The sequence below is a fragment of the Lepisosteus platostomus genome, chromosome 17, assembly GCF_059453375.1.
Source record: "Lepisosteus platostomus isolate fLepPlt1 chromosome 17, fLepPlt1.hap1, whole genome shotgun sequence".
NCBI lineage: Eukaryota > Metazoa > Chordata > Actinopteri > Semionotiformes > Lepisosteidae > Lepisosteus > Lepisosteus platostomus.
The window spans coordinates 11,242,092-11,263,322 of record NC_142627.1 but is presented as its reverse complement, the minus strand read 5'-3'; the positions used below and the strand labels follow the sequence as shown (position 1 = coordinate 11,263,322).

Sequence of the window (21,231 nt, the reverse complement as noted above, 5' to 3'; positions counted from 1 at the left end):
AATTTTAGGCTTTGCTCTGGCTCCAAAAACTTTGAAATTGGACCCAATGGGGACTGATGGTTAATTAGCAAATTAGGAAATATGCTAAGATTCTAAAAATGTTTAGGCTGCAATGATGTGAGACTAATTACTTAATTAAGGATGTTGGAAAGAATTTCTCATTTTTGTGCTGCACATCCTCAGCATACTTCAAGGAAACAAATCTTATAAACACATTTTATACAGTAAAGCTATCCAGCAACACTTGTTTTCCACTAGAGTCACAGCCAAGCAGACTTAAGTCTTCAGAAGACTGCCAAGTGGAGTCTGTGGTACACTGTGCAATACTGGAAAGCCTTCTCCCACGGCTATTAGTGACCATTCATCTAGGAGCCTGGGAAAATGCCTTCGAGTCGCAGAGTTATCTGGAACAGCCTGGCAGGTGTTCTCTTCCCACTGAACTCTGGCACCTGCACACTACTGCGCAACCAGAGACGATTTTGGACAAGTCAAATCACCCCACCCGCCAGGACAGCGGTGTGGGGCACCTGGCTGCAGGCAGTGTTTGCAGGGAACCAGGTAGAAATCAATCTGAAACTTGCAAACAGTGCGGTCTCTTTTTAAATCCTGTGGAGGTGTGAATACGAAAGCTACTTTTTTTGCTGTTTCCAATCGTGATTAAGTTGTTCAAACATGAGTCTTATATCTAAGTTTTCAAGCTACATCAAAAGCCTTCTCCAAACAGACAAAATGCGCTTCTTATTTTTATATACTACATTTAAAAAAGATGTAAAAATACAATATATATATAACACAATGGTACTTTTACAAGGAAAGAAAAAAAAATAGAGAAAAAAGTACTTTACATGTATGTTTCTTTTCCAGCCTAGATCCTACTTGGACCAGGACAAGAAAACTAAGATCTTTATTATTTTGACTGAGTTAGACATCCTGGTATGTAACTACAGGGATAAATGTGCTTTAAAGTCAGAGTGCAGTCCTCCAAGGCAATCTGAGCCGGGCAGACTATAAAACAATTGTTTGCTGAAATGTTTCCTACAGGAGCTGCAGGTAAACCTACTAATGAATGCACAGAAATTGTATCTGTTATTTACTCACCGTTGCCCTGTAGAATGCACTACCTTTCTATTCCATCTGGAATAAGGCCACACCAGTCACCGTACTCTCATTCTGTTTACTGTCATAGCGTGGCACTTAAGCATGAGATCCATTTTTCAGTGGAGGAATAAATATGCTGAACATGGTAAGTCAGGGCATGCAGGGCATAGCCACTGCTGTAGTAATTAAAATGATCTGTTCTTCAAGGGGACACCAGTTTTTTCCAGAATATACACACCCATAGACTTCCAGCTACTCAATGACATTTAACAGGACGACAGGATTTGCCTTTTCTGTTCCATTTGGATAAATAAAAACACAGTGATGACTAATAACAAAAACAAATAGTTCTCAAATAGTTCTGCATTTAAAAGGAGAAATAAAGGACTCTGCAACTCAGACTAGTTTACTTTGGTTTCGTTTTCAGATAACTTTAACTTCTTTGTACTTATTATTACCTGCAATTTTAGCACAGATTCACATATGTACTGAAATGCCAAAGAATGTTAAAAGCTGCTGACTATTCGTTTGAACCAACAGCAGCCAAACTAATTACTGTCTCCTTATCCACCCCATTCACATGAGTGTCTCAGAGTGTCTGCAGGTTCTCTCTCATCCATCAGAGAACCAGCTTTATTTTAAAGTCCTTCTATACCCAGTTATAGTCCACAGATTAGAGATCAGGCTACACTTTGACCTGAATGCAGAATTCATGAGCTGCACTCTAAATACTCAAGAGCTAAGCCTCCACTGACTTTTTATGGCAAGGTAAAGATGCAACAGGAAGAGAACTTGGAATATTTAAAAGGGTCCTACATGCTTCAATATGAAGTATCTGACAGTACATTTTAACTTTCTTCCTCTGAGTTGGATATTGCAAAAGGAGAATTACTGTACTTATAATCTGACAAAAATGCTAATGAATACACTGCTTAAAGGGTTGGCTCAATTAATATCTCCTCATACAATGTTATTAAAACACTCTATATCAACATATATTTTCATACATTTAATTGAATTTATATTCATTGACAAAAGTTGTACTCATTTAAAAAATAACTTAGACAAATCATGGAATGATTACATGTAATCATGTAAGTAAAAACAATAAAAAATCACCTCTATATCAGAACTCTGCTGAAGATGTCCAGCCATAGGTCTTGCCTGTGTGAGTGTAAATTCTACACATCTAAACACACACAGTACCTGCTTATAATATGCGCATGTACACCTTCATTTACCACTGGGAATCCTAGTAAAAAAATAAGATTTCATTTCAGATTGTCAAATGAGTGTTTCTTCTCCCTAAATATTGTTTCCACATCTTCTGGTTGCTGCAAATGGTAAGCCTACAGAATTGATTCTTAAGAGATCAGTTACCGTATGTCTAATCAAGATATTCGTTCCAAGAGGGAGAAAGAAAAACCCCATGAAGGCTCATAACACATCGCTTTAAATTAAATGCAAAAATAAAGGACATGTGCTCATGAAAATTTATTAGACAGCACACACTTCGTCCTGTAACGAACAGTTTCAAAATATACAGCTGGTTGCAGATGTCTGATAAGGTGCTTTACTTATATTAACTCTTTCCATGGTAACCTCTGAGAAGAAACCTACACAGAGTGTTTAAGCTGAAGGAGGTGAAAGCTATCATTTTCTTGTCAGCAATTTAGTTGTTAATGTACTGTACATTCGCCCTTCTCCTTGTGTGGAATGTGGTGCCACCACAGTTTGTGCTGAATGTTTAAACAAACGTAGGAAACCAGAAAAAAAGGGTCAAAACATTACACATCCAGGTCAAACTTCTGGATGCAATTAACTTCAATTCCTGCAATTATCTGTGAGAAAGTCACTTTTTTCTTATTGGGTCATTTGCAGTTTTGTTCGGACTAACCATTTTCACCAACAAAGACTAGAAATAACATGGAACGAACACATTTCTTAATTTAAAAAGACACAACTAATTGAATTATAGCAATGAGAATTACTTTCTCATACAGACGTGTCGAATCAAAATACATCTGGTATCTCAGATTTATAAAACAAGTATTTCAGCAGTTGTATTGATCCATTTCGATTTATATATATAATTTATATATGTACATGTATATACTTATAAAAAAGCTATATATTTAGTTGCAGTATTATTAATGAGTCAGTGCTTTCCAGATATGTGCAACTGTATTTCTGGAATCATGCAATAAAGGTATATAATTGATTATATATAAATATATTTAAGGTATTCATTCTTGCTTAGATAGTCCATATCACTGATTGAAACGTTTTCTACACTCTCAGATCTTATTCACTTCTAGCAGTTCACTATGAAATTCAGAAATCTAAATTTGAAAGGTTAATCTACACAATAATATACCTCTATACATTAAAATATTTATATATATTCACGATCGGGTACCCCCATTGTGAAGAATGCAATGCAAAAACACATTTTTTAGGACATGCATAACTTTCAAAAAACAATGAATTTGTTTCAAAGACAACATATGCACTGAAATGCTTGTTATACATGAATGAGTATGAATACTGCAGTACTTGCTGGTAAGTTCTTAAAAACATAAAGCACCCTGTAGTTGAGTATAACAGGATTTCCCATCAGTAACAATTTTACCAGGAATACCAGGAGGCTTATTTTTTTAATTCTGGGAGAGGAGCTTTGGCAACTAACTTAAATAGCCTCACAAGTGCAAAATTATGACCACAAGAATCAGTTTTACTCAGTCTGGATATGAGTTGTCAACAGCCAGAGAAAAACCCTGTTACAATAGGAATAACCTACCAAGTAACTACTTTATTTCATTAAGAAGGAGTTTAGCCTACAAATCCTATCTACACTTTTGGGAAAGTAGATTCCATCCATGGTTTTGGTTTTGCTCACTGCTTTTCAATGTGCCACTATCTTTATTTTCCATCTACATACTTGTCGATCCTTAACAGATGTCAAAGTAAATATCAGTAAAGCTTTTGTAACCTAAGAGAGTCTTTCCCGTCTTAATCTCACAGATGGAAAGACATCAGACAGATAAGGGGGCAAATAAAACATCTTGAAAGCTTTTCTAATGCAAGCTTCATAACGGCTGCCATTCAGGAGAGGAGAGAGGATATGTGGGAGTTGATTGCCATGTGTACATGTACATAGGAATTCTTATTTATACCCATCTATCAGGACTTGCACAGTACAGCAGATGACACAGTACGACAGACAGCACCACACAATGTAGACAGTACATCACGAAACAGTACATAATAAATAGTGATAGTATTTACAGTCAATAAACAACCAGAATAATAAATACATGGTAGAGAAGAATAAATATGTCGTAGCGAACAAAAATACATCATAGTTCAAGTTAAAAGTACATAGTGCACAGTGGAGTAAGCAGTTTCAGTGTTCTCTGACTTTTCAATTGCCTGTAGCCATTTGTGGTTCCTCAGGCTGTTACAAAGTAAACATCTTCTTAAATGCACAATCACATCTGCACGCAACCTTAATACGCGGTACGAGACTGCTACATAGCCCTGAGCATTTTGATTACAGTAACTATTGCTGAAAGGTAATTTATTCCTTCCAGGAGTTTAGGTGACAGCAGAAGAGAAAATTACACCAGTTTGTACCTTAAGGACACCGAACGTGTATGCTAAAGTTCCCATAAAACAAGGATCACACTAAGCTGATTTGCTTCTGATAACTGGAAACAAGTTTTAAATGACAGCTTTCAAAGACATTAATTTTAATGTATTAGAGCTAAAGAAGGAATGCTACAGTCCAAGCTCCAAGCTGCTTTCATTCTTTTAAAAAAAAGCAGAGTGCTCAGTTATTTAGACATGGACAAAAAAAGCTACAGGGTGGGAATCATTACTTGCCCTGTAATCCTATACTTGCAATAATGTTCTTAAGCTGTCAGTGTGTGTAATGTTTAATTGTAGCTAAGTAGCACCTGCGTCAAGAGCTTCCTCTCTCTAAACTTATCTGTGCTCTAGCTGATTATTCTGTAAGACTGCAATAAGGTAATCCTGCTTTAATGTAATGGTTCCTTTAGGAGGTGACTGACAATATTAGCCACCCTTGGCACTAAACTAATATCTATCTCCAACAAAATAATTTCCAGCACAGGTGTTAATATTCAGTAAGTAAATGCAATCCCCAGACATTTCTGTCCACTTAGTTTGAAGAGAAAATTACACATGTAATGATGACTGACAGCCGATCAAACAGGGCAACAGCAGTCACACAACTGCAAGACACCAACATTAACACACATCTGCACAGTCAGGCCCAAGGTTTTACCATCAGAACTGGGGATTATTCATGGTTACTACTAATTTATTGCAACACTTCATAAAAAGCAGTTCGTCACAAAAAAACAAAATCACCAAAAAAACTGACTTCTAAATTTTTATGAGACACTGCAGTTAATCAGTTTCCTGTGGGAAATGAGTGATGATGAGTGATTTCAATGCAAAGACTAATACACCTACTCAGGTATTCACATAAATTGACTCAAATCCAAAAGAGGCTATAATGCAAAACCAATATAAAAATAATCCAGATCGACACCAAGCCTTCTAGAAACAGAGCTGGAAAACTCTGAATGAATCCTTAAAATAGAATGTTTTTTTTAAACTTAAGACACAATAAATAGTAGCAAAAACAGGAATCTCATTTCTCACTTCATACCAATAAAAATTGAGGTAATTGGTTATGCTGTTTCCTAACAGAGACTGGTAAAATCAAATTTCTATTTGCTTAAAACACCTGACACAGTGACGCAATGAAGCCAAAATGCAAAGAGGGTGTAAAGTGTAGTTTTAAAAATGATAAAAGAAATAAGTTACTAGGGTGTACCCATCTCCCCTGTTTCTCATATTCTTCATATATTTAATGTCTTTGAGGAAATATGGCTTCTGTTTTTAATGAGGGTTTTTTTACTAGGAGAAAAGTAAAAGTGCGTGCGAGGGATTACTTCTGGGTGATTGCAAATTGAAAAAGTGGAGCGGAGTCTATTTGTGTGACAAAGTGCTGTGAATGACTGCAGCCACTCCGCTAGCACACCCTTTGCAAAACAGGTTTATTTGCTGAAGCTGGAGAGGAGCTCTGACTTACACTAGGCCTGCCCCCAAGGGCAGAACAAATGAACTGCCTTACCTTTAATGCACAGTGGTCTGGCTTGTGTTAATTCCTTTCTTGGCTTGTGCTGCCCCTGCAGACGTCTGGCTTCCAAGTACTGCTTGACTCTCTGATCAACTGCGTCTTTGAGAAGCACACTGACCTCCTGAAGAATTATTACAAAAATAAACGAACACACGATTTGCAAAAGGTTCTCTCAGATCTCCAAATTACAGTTCACTAAAGTAGATATAATCATCATGCTTATCCTGCTTGTTGAACCACATTTTATTTTTATCCACCGATCTACAGTATGATATGAAAGTTTTCAAATATTTTAGAACCTGCTTTTGCATGGATGAGACACAGCCCTCTGGTATAAATTATGCCACAACTCAAATTCCCATCTCAAAGCAGACAGATATCAGCCTTTTACTAAACTGTGTCTAATTAGGCAGTAAAGACACACAGAGTGACATAAGGCCCTGGTAATATTTAAAATAGGCTCATACAAAAGGCAAACATAAAGTGACCTGGGAAAAATGGAACAAATCATGGGTCCTATAAAAGTCCCATTTGAATTGTTAAGAGCTGGGGGTGAGGTGAAGGGGGGTGAGATTATAGTTAGGCTCTTCGCAACAATGAAAACAGAGATCCAAGTACGTCATTGTAGTCTTGATTCCTCCCTGCAGCTAAGCGCTTTTGAAGTTGGCAGCACTTTTTTGTTGTACCTCCTTGTACTGCTCAGCAAACCAGCTGGTGTCTTCGCTGGAGCCCAGGGGCAGAATATGAAGATCCACCAGCACAACGAAATTCCCACACTGCAAAACAAAAGAGGACAGCCACAGGTTGTTGTGAAGCGCACGGCCTGCAGACAATAAAGGAAATCACCATGAGTGAGCCACTCTAGGCCCTGGCCTTCACAGCATCGCATTAACCCAGAGCAGCAGTCCTGTCCTCCTCACCCCTCTTTCTGCAGGCTGCACTGAGGACAGGCATGTCATGGTGAACCAAGAGATTCATCATGACTCAGAATAAAATGTCATCAAAAGGGAGGATATAAACCACAACTAACATTCTGGAGTCAGACTTCTCCAAACTCCACTGTTAAGTGGTGAATAAATCAGCCTTTTCTTTCTGTTACTGAGCACCGAATATGCTTGTGTAGACACAAAATCCTACACACAAATCTTACACAAAGCAAAATTTTCCAGATTAGTGCACAGTCAAAACCACGTTTCTCTCTTCTTTTTGTGGGGAGGTTAGGAGGAAGGGAGGGAAGGCAGGAATACTTTTATACCATTACTGTAACATAATGAGATCAAATATCTTGCCAAGGTGTCAAAGTAACTGAACTGCACTTCAACCTGTACCAGTAAGTAATGTGTTTCTTAGTCTAACCTGAAGACTGTGTAAAATAATTAAATGTCACTTTTCATAACAGATTCAGACAGTTCCTTGCTTCCAAAAAAAAACTTTCAAAAAAGACAGTCAGATTATTTTAATCTTCCTCCCTTCCAAAGGCTGTTTGAAAATAAGATGGAGTGTATCCCAGATAAAATAAAAGCTAACAGGTGGTATTGTATACTCACACACAATACTCAGGTAGTGTGTGATAAGCAAGTCTATTCTACACAATACGTATCACAGCGGCATACTATAAACCTACAATCACAATCCATAACAACTGAAATCTGCTATAGTACGTGCTCTTTCTCACACTAGACTTGAATTGTATTTGAAAAGACATGACCTCAAATATATATATGTATATATGTATGTATGTACAGCTACACAGTACAAAATGCTGCATTGTAATGGAGGAGCACTTTATAAATAACACTGTATGTATTTTATTTAATAAATATTTCCTCAGGGTAGAATACATTATCACAAGTTAAAATTTCTGAAGACCTGTATCACTGAGTCACCAACACTAAGTGACACGAAGAACAGATGCCAATAATGTCACAGCCATTAATGTTATTCATTCAGTTTATATGTTGTGATACTTACATCTTCAATCGCAAGTGTGTTGTCATTACAGTTGTTGAAAAAATCTATGATTTGCATGAATACAAGAATTATACAGTAGGTTTACAGTATGAAGAAATGTGTATTCATGGAGCAGGTGAGATCACTGAGTGTCAACAAAGTCATTTTGTTTTAGTTAAAAAGCAGTACACTTTTATAACATAGCAGGACAACAAGGAAGGACAACCAAAAACCTACGTTCTTGTCCTTCTGATATCTTTAGTTTTTGTAGTTCCACTGGTTTTCAATACCATGCAAAAGATGCAGTAAAGAGAATTATTTTTCTTTCATTACAATGAAGCAGAAATCCAATCCAATCAATTACAAAGGCTTTAATGGGAAGAAAATCCATAGTAATACATCACAGTTGTGCCTTACATTACCTCTTTCAGTTCACAAATAATTTGTTTAAAAACATAGCCGATACTATGACCACCCTCCCCCTCAGAATTATTATATTTTCATGGAACATGAAAGAAAGGAAAAAAATCAATCATTAAAACACATGAACTGCCAGAACCCACCAAAAAAAAACTGGTGCTTAAGTCCAGCAAAAGTAGTGTGCAGCCTGTCTCATTAAACATACTCTACTGGCTGGGAAGCTGGCCTTTAAATTTCTGATGACTAAACCATGAAAAACAACACCTTTATCCTATGTAGGCGGCTGTGGGGGGGGGGGGGGGGGAATTCCTCCGAGCAGAAAGCTTCCCAAAATTCTCACGTCTTCAGGTCTAAAGCATAAGATGGTGTATGCCAACTTTGTGCTCTAGAGGACAAGCTCACGGACGCATTAATCCATTAGATCATTACGTTGAAAGATAAATGTGTGAAAATGTTTGGCTTTTCTAACTATAAACACATCTCTATAAATGGCTGTATTTGCTTCCATTCCGAATTCACCATTCCCTTTCCAAAGCACAGACAATTCCACACATGCACAGCTCCCCCTTGTGGTCGAGACCCACAACTTCAGGTCATGCAGAATTGCAATCCTTTTCAAACGCTCATTATTCAGGAAACCCCAGTTCAGTGATAATCATGGAAGACTGACTGGTTGAAAGCAATAACTAGATAATTCTTATAATTTTTCAACTTCCTAAAAATCCGAAAAATAGGCCTTCCAGATGTGTGTGTTTCACTAGTACAATGTATTGTTAAATCTCTCCATGAAGAGATTTTTTCAGCTCGCTTGTTCTCCCTTGTCTTTGTCATGTCAGATGTCTCATGGCTATCTGCTGCTGACCAGTTGTTTCAGTTGAGTGGTTCTGAAAATTACAATGTCGTGGGAAAGGAGAAAGGAGAGTGACTTAGCCTGTCAGTCAATCTGTGAAATGCTGACAATCGGGTTCCGTGATGCTTCTGGCTTTGTGTCTACAGCATAATTAAGTTTTTTTTTTTAAAGTAAGGTTTTATTCTAATAATCTAAAGATGTCAAAATGTTCCCTGATTCTGTAAGCTGCAAAAGGGAACAACAAACATCCATTTTTTCAAAGGAACCCTGTTAAACTGAATGCGGTTTTAAAGAAATGGGTTGATATGCCTGGTGCTATTCTGTTTAGTGGATTCTGAAGTCAGGATGTGGAAATAAAATAGGATCAAAGGTATTTAAATATCCTGGTATACAATAGCTCACTGTCTGATTTTCAGTAGCAATGATGCATGTTGCTACTAGACTGAAAAGGTGCAAACAGTGTCAGCGAAATTGCACTAGCTTTGTTTGAACTGAACAGATCCAACTCATTACAGGAGCTAACCTGTAGGCTGATGAAATCTCTAGAACATGTCTATTGATTCAATTTATTATTTGGGAAGGATCCAAACAGCAACTGTTGGAAATGATTCTTTTTCTCACATCCTCACAGCGACGGGGAAGACTGAAATTTATACACAAGCTGTAGCACTACATGATGGCCTGTTCACACACGGTCTGTGATTTGGTTTCCTGTTCAGGAGAGGTTCTTTCTAATGTGTTTGTCAAAATAAACTTTGAAATTACAGAACTATTTTTTTTTTAGGACTAGATGAAAACAATAAGATCAGCATTTTATTTTGAAGCAAGGTATGGATAGATACAGTCCTAATACCAAAAAAGTGGAAATGATTTTATGTGAACTCACACATCACTAAATATGAGTATTGTCAGTCTAGGGCAACACTCAATGAATTGTAGCTGACCAATGAATGAGTCACCATGCCAAGCACACAGCTGCAAAAGTAGTATTTGTACCCATTCTTTAACAATGTGATTGATTACATGTAATTAATAGTATTAGTTATTAGGTCTTACTATTAACATTATTATTAATAATCAATATTAGCATCTTTTATAACAGTTTTCACTGTTACTGAAAACTGACTGTTGGGCTTTCTAATGAATAACTTTTTAAATAACTTATTTTAACTACAATGCTTATAGTTGATATAGTTTAGTATACTGCATATACACATATATATTTAGTATATAGTATAGTTTATATATGAATGTTACAAAACATATAATTGTTTGTTTACACAGTGCAGCGTGGTTCTAGGAATTGGTGATAATGTAAATGAACACAGCATGTAAAAGCATATACTATATTATAGACTGTGTCTATTGGCATTAATTTTTTTTCCTATTCAGAAAATATCCCAACAGCCAATGAAAATAAAATATACAATGCAAAATATGGGGGTCAACAGAACCTCTTTTTTGCCTTTGCATAAATAACACCATCTATTCTGTAGAACTATCACCTAATTAAAATATATTGCTTGAAACGATGTCCTGAAATAAAATTTCATCCTGACTTGGCAACCAGTGCGATAGAGTGCTTGGAGACACATTTGGTAATAAGGCAGGAATGATATAGTTTAGATATAGTCTTGACCCTCAGCAGCTCTGAAACATGGCTTGCCTTCAAACTAGCCAGAAGGTGTCTATCATTCAGTCCCTGAGGTCATATATTACAAACCACTGACCTCCACCAGGCAGAGCTCTTCTCTGCATTACTCAAGAGCTTTGCCTTTGGCTATACCCACATCACTTTGGGTGGCCATTCTCAGGGATTCAAGGACTCAATAGTTTATTGCCATGTTAACAAAGCTGAAGGAAATTTGCTCCAGCGCTGCCAAGATAAAAACAACAGAAACAACAATTTTACACTATTTACACTAGCCCACATCACATTATTCAGTCAGTCTCAGACTCAAAAGTTTAAAATAAAAAAAATCTAAAGAACTTTATTCAGTTCCAGAAGATCCTTGTATCAACCAAGATCTACATATTGACTAATGGTCTAATGGTCTCTAGTTAGGAGCTTTTTCAGAACCGAGCAGGACAACATTGGTTTCCAACTATAAACCAAGAACCTCAGACCCAAAGAATACTCAATATGAGACAGCAAACCCATCTTAAAAAAAACAAAATATATACATAACTACTTCTAGTCTACATTTTCATTGTCACTGGCTTGATTGACACTTTAACACATCTTCATGCTTAATATCAGGATTTTTTGAACCAACGCTAGATAGTTTGTGTAGCCTACTAGTAGACAACTCATCACAATTAGCACAGGCTCAAGATGCCTAAATTCAGTGTCTTTGTATTCTGTGGCACACAGTATGGAAATGGCTTCTTCCCTGAACTCGGCTGTTGATGATCACAAAACCAATGTTCCTCTTAAGAGTACTGTGACTCACAGAACTCTCTGAGCTCTTGGCTTTTCAGAAATATCCGATTTAAGCCACTGAGCTAACCACACACTTATTTCCTTGCATGAGTCTGGAATCCAGTCTCACTCTTTGGAAGGTAAGAAGGAGTGGAGCAGTGGGAGTGTCTGGCAGAGAGAACTAGATCACAAGAGTACGATTTCTGATGCAGTGTGCGTTGCTTCCTTCCAAAGAAAAAAAAAACTTGCTGACACGCAACTCATTATGTGCTTGAAGGTAAGAAACCTGCTATTGAGAGAGACCATCTACAGTTTCACACCTCCAACTTTGAAAGCAATATTAATGGAAGTTCGTGTTTCACAGAGACATACAGTAAATGGGCCAATGTGGTTTTATTCCAAGTCCCTTAGAGAGAAAATACTTTATAAAGGGTGTGTGTGCAGATAAGAGAGAATAACTGCTACAGAATCCCTGTCCTTTTATTGTAATGCCTTTGTTCCCTGGTACCTTGTGAATGAGCCTCTCAGTTTACAAAGTACATCGGCGGGATCTTTTCCATTTTTCCTCAGTGAGTATCCGGTTAGCATGACCTGCCAAAACTGAAAATCACGACTGTTCTCTACCACTGAGTGTTTTCAGGTTTGTGTAAGACAGCACTTTCTATTTTTACTGGCTAATCAGTAAGTAAATAAATACTGAAGCAATTTCGAGACAGGGGCTCTTTTCCCTTTCTGCCCAACAATGGCTCTGGTCTGCATCACTCTCAGTTCCCCAGTGACTCTCTACCTTCCCTTATCTCTCTCCCAGCTTCCCACTGTCAGCTTGTGTTTTTACGGCCAGGGGAGCTAGTCTGCAGATGAGGCGTGCTGCTCAGTACCTCCCTGCCCTTTGCCACTGCTATCAGAAGTTTAAAGTTTTTGGCCGAGGTCGTATAGGAACCAGACCCAGTTCAGTGCAAGAGTACTTAGCTACAAGGCTAACATTAACCAGCCACAGATGTTTACAGTGGGAAAATAAAAGTGGCAGATGCTGTCTAACTCCATAAAACCAGGGTCTTGCTTCTCTCCACTGGGTTCCAGGTTTGGGTGCTTGATTTACGTCTGTCAGGATGATCTGTTTATGTCTGTGGGTGTCGCTGTTCTAAATGTTATGGATGATAGTTACATTTCTGTACTGTTCTTAGATCTCAGTTTTAAAAGATTTCCCACAGTACTTTTTTGTCTGAAAAAGCAAAAACTGATACAGATAAATGTTAATAGCTCTTAATTTTTACAAAAACATTTTCATAAAAACATTTAAAACTGCATGTATACTTTTTTAAGGTTTTAGCATAAAGTCCTTTTTATTCCAGTTTCTGTAAACTGACAAATAGCTCACTGATCTTGCAATCAAATATTACTACAAAGGATAGTGGACATAACAATGTAGCTGAATTGCTCAAACAAATGGAAGTCCAGAAAAGACTATTCATGTAGCCCTAGGACAACGGAAGAGCAAAAAAACAAGAAGTTGAAGATTGACACTTATTATCCTAGCGGACAGTTTTTATTCGTAAAGTTGTTTGCTTCTTTGGTGGACACATATAATGCAAAAGATCAAATCAGTTGTGACAGCTTCTGACAAACAAAATCTTGACAGACAAATAAATATTTGCCTATTTGGAATAACAGATACTGTATAGTCAAGAAATGATGATCCTTAAGCATATGTATGCTGATTAAAAAGGTTATCAAATCCCGAGCATGAAAACAGACCCATTAAAAATGTCCACTTTACATGAAAGGCAGGCTGTTTACGTGGATAAGCAGCCTAAAAACATTCCCAGTGTGTGGTCTGGCATAAATGTGTTTCTATAAGAAGGAAAATGAAGAGAAGCAGCATGCAAACGTTTTTTAGTACTTAAAATTCTTCAACAGAAAGATTCTGACCAACAGATTCATTTACCAGACAGTTAAATGAATGTCACTGTCAAATTTACTTAAGAAAACACAGAACGGAACTTCCATCAGTATCTAGAGTAAATATCCTCACAGCTTGTTTGAAGTTCATCTAATATGTACTGCTCAGCATAACCAGATGACTCAAGCAACAAGATACTAACACCTGCTTTTATTACAGAATGTAATAAACCACCAGAGCCCCCTAAAGAATCTCAAAATCCAAACTCATAAAACAATCTTCAGACCCTGTACATCTGACCACCCCACAGTATGTATTAAGCTGCAAATTGAAAAAGCACTTCAAAAACACAGGGAATTGTATTCTCATTTTTTATTTTTAGTTTAATTGGTCTTATATTGACTACTTCACCTATTTCATTTCAATAACATATCTCCTTAAGAATACACCGCAACAGTGACTACTCAATACTAAACTTCATAAGTCATACTGTATGAAATAAAATCCAGCTTAATACACTGCCATAGATGAAAGTATAAGTATTAAGGGGCACTGAACTTGGATTTCATTGTTCCTCAGGTATGTAGATCACAGATCATTTCATGCTTAACTGTGATGTTTTGTGAATATTGTGAGATACTGCATGGGAACTTGTTCTCTGCATTCTATTTCAAGGGTTCTCTCTTAAAAGTGGTATTTCATCTAGTCTTGAGAAAATCTGCTTGAGAAGAAATCCCAAGCCATGTCTTTCAGCTTAAGCTGTAACTGGCGGCAAATAAGCTCTTGATTTATGAGACGTGACTCCACTTTCCCTTCATCCAGAATATGACCTCTCAAACAAACTTTTAATTACACTATAATGAAAAGGTACTGCAGTAATTCAGCGGAAGCAATAATACAAGTTTGGGGATGCCTCTAAAATTTCATGAACTAAATTGCACTACTGCCCGCTCATCTCTCCGAGCTCCTCATTAATAGCATACATCCCTCATCCTCAGAGGGACAAAAGTCCTTTTCTTGGTAAATGTTTTAGCATTTAATTTGAAGTAACATGAGACAAATATCGCCACGTGCTGATGATAAAGCATTAATTATCAAAGCCTCCACTCCCTGACCAGCGTTAGATGGAGGGGGATTGAGGCTCTCTCCTGCCCACTGGAACTCCACGTCCAGATGCTGAGCTTGGAGATCCCTGATAGCAGGATGTTTGAGATTCAGATTTGGATTTTATCTGCGCCTGCTCTGTTACAAGGTCAACAGAAATCTGTTTCAATAGAGAAATATTAATAGCAATCTGCTTTTGCATTTTCCAAGCTTCATTATATGTAATGTCACGCTTGCCGGTGCATCCTAATACAATTCTTAACCAGATGCAGTGCGTTCAGAATACATACTGTGTGTTCATACATTTTAGTTTTGGTAAAAATGTGAGCGGCAACACCTGTTTTAGCTTTCTTGTACTGACTAGCGGTGGACTTTAAGATAAGACTCGAAATACTGCTGCTGACCTTCAAGGGCTAGCATGATTCAGCTCCTGACTGCATCAGTGGACTGCTAACCCACCCTACACCTGCTTGTTGTTTCTGCTCTTTGGATTCCAGCCTTCTTTCACTTCCTAACACGAGACTCAGAACACACTGCAGATCCTGCTTTATGGTCTGTTGCTCCAAGACTGTGGAATGATCTCTCTACTCCTGTGAGACTTGTACTTTCAAAGGCTGTCTTTTTAAATCTGTGTCATTTGCAGCTTTCATTTGCGTATACCTGTCTCTTTGGTTTTATTATACAATGCCATGAGATGATGTACCATGGAAGGTGCTATATAAAATAAAGGTTGTTTCAACAGATATAATTATAGATTACAACAATTGTATTCATATACTGAAAGGCCCGTGAGGCCAGGTGATCATGTTTATTAAAATGGAAAGAAATTACAAAAAGACTAGGAACACTGTTGTAGCAATTCTATATATAAATTGAAAGCATTTTAAGCACAAAACATTTCTTTTGCACTTACAGAACACAACTGTTTAATCAAATTCAATCAACACTTCCCCCTGCTGGTGCAACAACAAGAGTACTGTTGGGCGCTTCAGGGCTAATCAAAAACAGGCAAAGAACTTATGATGGAAGAGCTCAGATTCTAGATGACTAGATGGCCCACAGCTGATTCTTTGTGAATATAAAACATTTCTAACCACTTTTAATTTGCACATTCAAGGCAATCTGCCAAGTAGTCTGTTAATTGTTCTGTACTGCATCCTCCAAAGAAATCTCATGCTTGCATTCCAGTTTAAAATTGAAGGGATATGTTTAATTTTACTTGACTCTAATCAACAATTAAGATGAGAAGCCTTTGAACAAAATGGGAGTCTGGCCTTTCTCAGTGATTCTGATTTAATGGGTCATGTAAGACAATCTTCAACCTAAAATATCACAGAAATGTACAGTTAAACTTTATGAGACAGAGAACACCCACATGGAGCATTTTGCTTAAAGTAAAGGACAGAAATTAATCCCACACAGAATTTGCAAGAGGTTGCTGTTAGATGGTAGAAATACAGAAAAGTATCCTTCTAAGTCAAGGTAAAACATACAGACCACAGTAACTACAGTATGGCCATCATTGCTCAGTGCTCAATAAAAGCCAGCTCAAACACCTGGACAGGTGGTGCAGTAACATGCACACATTAACTGTGGCTCTGGTGTTGCTGAAATTCTGCTGGTCACATCGCTATTACAATAATGGAACAAGATGTTTACACATCGTGCATTCATAAGAAGAACTTAGAACCAAGTGTGTGCTTGTTTTATTACATAAAAGTTACAATAGGCCAGTTTCAACTGATAAAAACAACAAATATAAGATATAAGCTGACTGACTTATGCCCCTGATTATTCACGTGGGAAGCCCAGCCCAAACGTACTGTAGTTAAAAGTCAAGTGCACGGGAGACCAGAGGAATTCTAGCGCGAACACACCTCTGCCCCCTGCTGGAGGCTACCCAGTGAAGTCCCGTTCCCCCTGACTGCCCTCATCTCCCCTCAGGAACGGACAGCAGCTTCCGGTCCCGAGCTCAGCCGCTCCTGCTCAGGGAATCCCCCTGCCAGGCGTCCGGTGAGGAAACTGCACTATGCAGCCTTTACCCTCCATGATTTCATTTGGTCTCCAGTTCTTCACAATTTCTGTAAAAGCTGCTGGCACACTATAATGTAGAGTGATGCCTAATAGGCATTTTCTCATATTAGCACAGAGATTGAAAATAAAATACACCTAAGAATGCTCCCTTATATTGCAATACAGTTTTTAAATACGTGAAGTACAAAGCCACAACAGAAATAACAAGCAGCTACCATTTAATAAGCCACTGCTAATTTCCTCAGAACTGATTGTTTTTATATCGGCAACATCTCAGCAATAGCTCTTATTTTTATTATCAACAGACAGGCAACAACTACAGATTGCAAAAAAAAAAAATTTCCAGAGGAGACTTCTTTATATATGTTTTTATTTTTATTGATAAACTTAAAAAACTTTCCCAAACCATGAAAACCAAAGATTCATTCATCACAGACACCTTTGTCTCTTAGCCAGAACATTTTCAGAAACAACGAAACAAAAGCAGGCTGCACAATCTCTTTGATCACATAAAGCCATTATGTAGTCTTCAGCACTGAAAAGGGTAACGCTCAGAATAATATTTCCTCAGCAATTCGCAGACTTGTTTATGTTGGACTGCATTCACATCACAAACTGGAATGGCAGAGCCTAAATTGGCACACATGAAGAAAAGTTTTGAACCTTAGGGAAAACAAAAGTATCCCATAACTCTTTTTTTTTCCTTTTTTGTACAATTTTGCTGTACTGCTATATTGCTTTTACACTTCAGCCAAAATCAAAGATAATGGTAGATACATTGCTGATGCAATAGAAATAGAAAATTAAGACTTATCTCACTGAGGACAAATGGACAAGATTTGTTTTGTGACAGCAGCCATTTGTTAAAACTGATAAATTACAAAAAAGAACAAAAAAGATAACAATAATGTTCCATGTCCCAGCCTTTAACAATAATTAAAATATTTTTTTTTTCATTTTGGCATTTTCTTAAGACAAATCCAGACTAAATCACATATGCATAAAAAAAACAGATAAAAAGTTAAAAACATAAAAATATTATAAATTCCTTCATTTACATACCTTCACTACAAACTTGTTTGGGGACATTTTTTGCATGACATTCAGTGACAACCTGAAAAATAGCAAATAAAACATAAACATCGAAATATAAATTGAACACCTTTACTTTTACATTACTATGAGCAGGGCATGCAAAAAATTACATTTTGAAAAATGACTTTCTGATTGTGCCCAAAGGTCATTTTCCCACACTCAGTAATGTCGTCACCTTCTATGACGCCCGATAGCAAAATTTATCTCAGAATTATAAAACATATTCATGCACTAAGCAATTCCTCCCAGCACTTTCTTGAAAAATATTTTATGGATGATATCATAAAAGAAACATGCCTAAATTGCAAAACCTGTCACTGAGTCATTGCTCAAAGTGATACACAGCAATACAGACCTTAATTACCTTGCGGTTCTGGTATTTAATGGTTATGGGGAAAATATGATAGATTGCAGAATGTTATTCTGCATCCGTCCCACAGCTGTCAAACACAACAGCTGTTCAAAATCAGCAGGGGCAGAGATGATTGTACAAAAATGTATGGTACAAGAACTCCACACTGTTGCCCAAATCTTATAAAGAAAACTAAAGAATAAAATATGAAGGTAGTTCACAGTTATCATTTGGTGACTGATGCAGCTTTCTTTAAAAACAAAAAGCTAGCGGAAATAAAAACCCCAGAGCATATCACACGTAGCTTTGGGTTCTCGCACGCTACTGACACGTGTCTTTCCTTAGATCACTTTTTTATCTTTCAAATAAAAACTTACTGTGGAAAAGTGTTGCACCGTCAACACTGCAACTTAAAGGATACACACACACACTTCCTATTAAGTAAGTCCAGAGATACATTTCAGATTATTTGCATTTTGCTTATGGTCTTATAGTTTAATATTTGATAACACAACTTTTGCAATGACAATAGTGATGTGTGCACAACTCTGGTCTCAAAATAATTTAAAAATGCTATTACCGATATAAATCCTTCTGTCCAATGTGTCTTAAAATTCTGCACCGTCAAAAAGCAACTTGAGAGTGCACGTATGAAAACAGTTATTGCGAACAATAAATACATGTTATGAGAAGGGTTTGCTTTTTAAAAAAACATCTAACGCCAATAAATCCTCGGTATTCCTGATACATACGTTTATGTGTTAAAATGTAATTATACATACAATATTCCATGTTCAAGTGAAATTTATTTTTAAAAAGCATTTGTTTCCAAACTAAATTTTAAAACAGTAATGAATATTAAGGCTCTTCGGGACGCGTGGGGCCGACAACCCAGTTGTATTAGGTAAAACGAGCAAGTACAGCTGCGATACTACACATAGTTACAGCGATTCCATTCCATCGTAAAATGTCAACAAGATTACAGTGCATAGAAATGTGTGGAAACAGCTGTGAACTATCACTATAGTAACAATACAAGCCTCTTTTCTGTAAGAAATAGACATGCAATTTTATTTTAACAATGTTTTATAATGCATAGCTTCTGTTTTTCCTTACATGGAAACTGCGTTGTTTTATTTTTTTTTATCGAAGCCGCTACGTACCGAAAGCAGCACAAATGTTTCCACGTTCTCTTTCCGCCATCAGGTTTGAATACAGGTCACGTTGGGATGACAGAAGGACCCCCATAGGCGTCCTTGATGCCATAGAAACGATCGCTGAAACTGCAGAATTTGAAAACACTTGAAGACGTTTGCTTGTTATGGTAACTAAAAGAACAAAAACGGAAGAAAAAGACGTTTACACAGAGTGTGAAGCGTCATTAGATGCGACTAATTTTTTAATTGAATATGTATTTCAATGACAAACAATGAGTACTTAATACATGTTCATAGTTTGTATCTTATTATTCGTTACACTATATTATCGTCTCTTATAGTGCAGTGCTTGGCGCTGAAACATGTCTAATATATTTGACAGGCATAAATGTGGAAATTCGCAAATGAAAGGACCCAAAATGGCCGCCGTGTTTCTAACTGTAAGCTGCTGAAGGTGAGTCTTTTTTGTCACTTGTATTTGTAAGTCCTTACAAATATTTAAAATATTTTACTAGGTTTTGGTTTAATAATACTTGTTTACTACGGACTTTTTGTGTCTTGATTTTTCCAGTTATCAACCGTAGCTATAGTTCACTCTGTAGTCTTTCTATGAAATCAGTCATTATGCAAGTGATCATAGGGTAAAGAGTCATGTAGCTAACGTCACAAATTAAATGGTTCTTTGTTTTAAAAAAGTTATTTTTGACTTCACCATTTGCATGGAGATGTTTTTTTATATTTTGTTTTATTTTTGTTTGGTTTCTTTAAACTGTGTTTTAATTTGTAGGTTCCAGCGTTACTATGGGACTAAGAAGTGCGTGGAAGAACTACAAAGTGCTTATAGTTATGGGCACGGGTCTTGGACTGGTACACTGGGGTTGGTACAGCATCAAGTCAAATCCTATCTTCCACAAGAAGGAGGACAGTTACATGCCAGAGCCCGGCGTGGTGTCCTATGTCTCCCAACAGCAAAGTCACCCAAAAGGAAAGCAGTAGAATACTGATCACAGGTATTGAGCTGTCATTTTTGAGCTCTGTGGCTCAAATGAAAATTCTAAAGTTTGGCCTGTGCCAGCCATTTCTCGTGCTGTGGGTAAATAGAATTGATGTTCATCTGCAATCTCATAGTGAATATTATAGAAGATGTAATGGCACAAAATAGAATCGCTTTGACTCAGGCAATGACCTATCTGGAGAAGCTATTTTTTAAAAAAATCTATTAAATATGGAAGTTCTCTATTGTATTTCTTAGTCTAACAATATGTGTAATTTTCCCTTTCATTTCAGGCAGAAATTAATCTCCAATTAATGACAAAAAGATCCCTCGTTAATGACTGCTAACATGAGCAATAGAGGTTGGTTGCGGAAGAACTGTCTGCTTGTGGCAGGACTTTCTTTTCTTGGTATTCACCTTGGGACATATCTATTGCAAAAGACTGTGAAAAGCTCGACTCGTTCGGATCTTGCATTGAAACGGAAGGATGTCAAGTAATGATGCCACAATCGGAAGAGCCAAACTAGACCATTATGTGCTGATCCTTGCTATTTAAGTTTAAATTAAAAAGGTTGTATTTTGAAATGGGACTATAAATGAGGTCAGACATAAATAAATCTGCATGGCCTTTCTGTAAATTATCCACGTGAAATAAAATGGCTTGGACTTTAAAAAAAATTCA

General features: G+C 37.1%; 2 protein-coding genes and 1 long non-coding RNA gene across 6 annotated transcripts in view; 2 read left to right on the top strand and 1 right to left on the bottom strand.

Moving 5' to 3' along the window:
- slx4ip (SLX4 interacting protein) overlaps window positions 1–19,721 on the bottom strand; it is a 41,568-nt gene extending 21,847 nt beyond the window's left edge. For 2 of the 3 annotated variants that reach the window (XM_088610200.1, XM_088610203.1), the window contains exons 1-4: window positions 19,515–19,721; window positions 18,014–18,065; window positions 6,958–7,047; window positions 6,266–6,392 (exon numbers count right to left, since the gene is read on the bottom strand). In XM_088610200.1, coding sequence (XP_088466326.1) covers window positions 6,266–6,392; window positions 6,958–7,047; window positions 18,014–18,065; window positions 19,515–19,516 — 271 coding nt within the window. In that variant the 5' untranslated portion in view covers window positions 19,517–19,721. The remainder of the gene's footprint in view (window positions 1–6,265; window positions 6,393–6,957; window positions 7,048–18,013; window positions 18,066–19,514) is intronic. The other variant, XM_088610202.1, reaches the window with a different exon arrangement.
- A 197-nt stretch (window positions 19,722–19,918) lies between these two features.
- Window positions 19,919–21,029, top strand: LOC148646137 (uncharacterized). Of its 2 annotated transcripts, none has more exons than XR_015927947.1 (3): window positions 19,919–20,009; window positions 20,343–20,565; window positions 20,843–21,029. It is a non-coding gene; the product is annotated as an uncharacterized LOC148646137 (long non-coding RNA). The 2 variants fall into 2 exon arrangements; XR_015927948.1 differs by having other exon boundaries at window positions 19,975–20,035.
- LOC148646136 (uncharacterized) lies at window positions 20,886–21,227 on the top strand. The gene has a single exon (XM_088610206.1). The coding sequence runs from the start codon at window positions 20,886–20,888 to the stop codon at window positions 21,045–21,047; it is 162 nt and encodes a 53-aa protein (XP_088466332.1). The 3' UTR covers window positions 21,048–21,227.
- The last annotated feature ends 4 nt before the right edge of the window (window positions 21,228–21,231 follow it).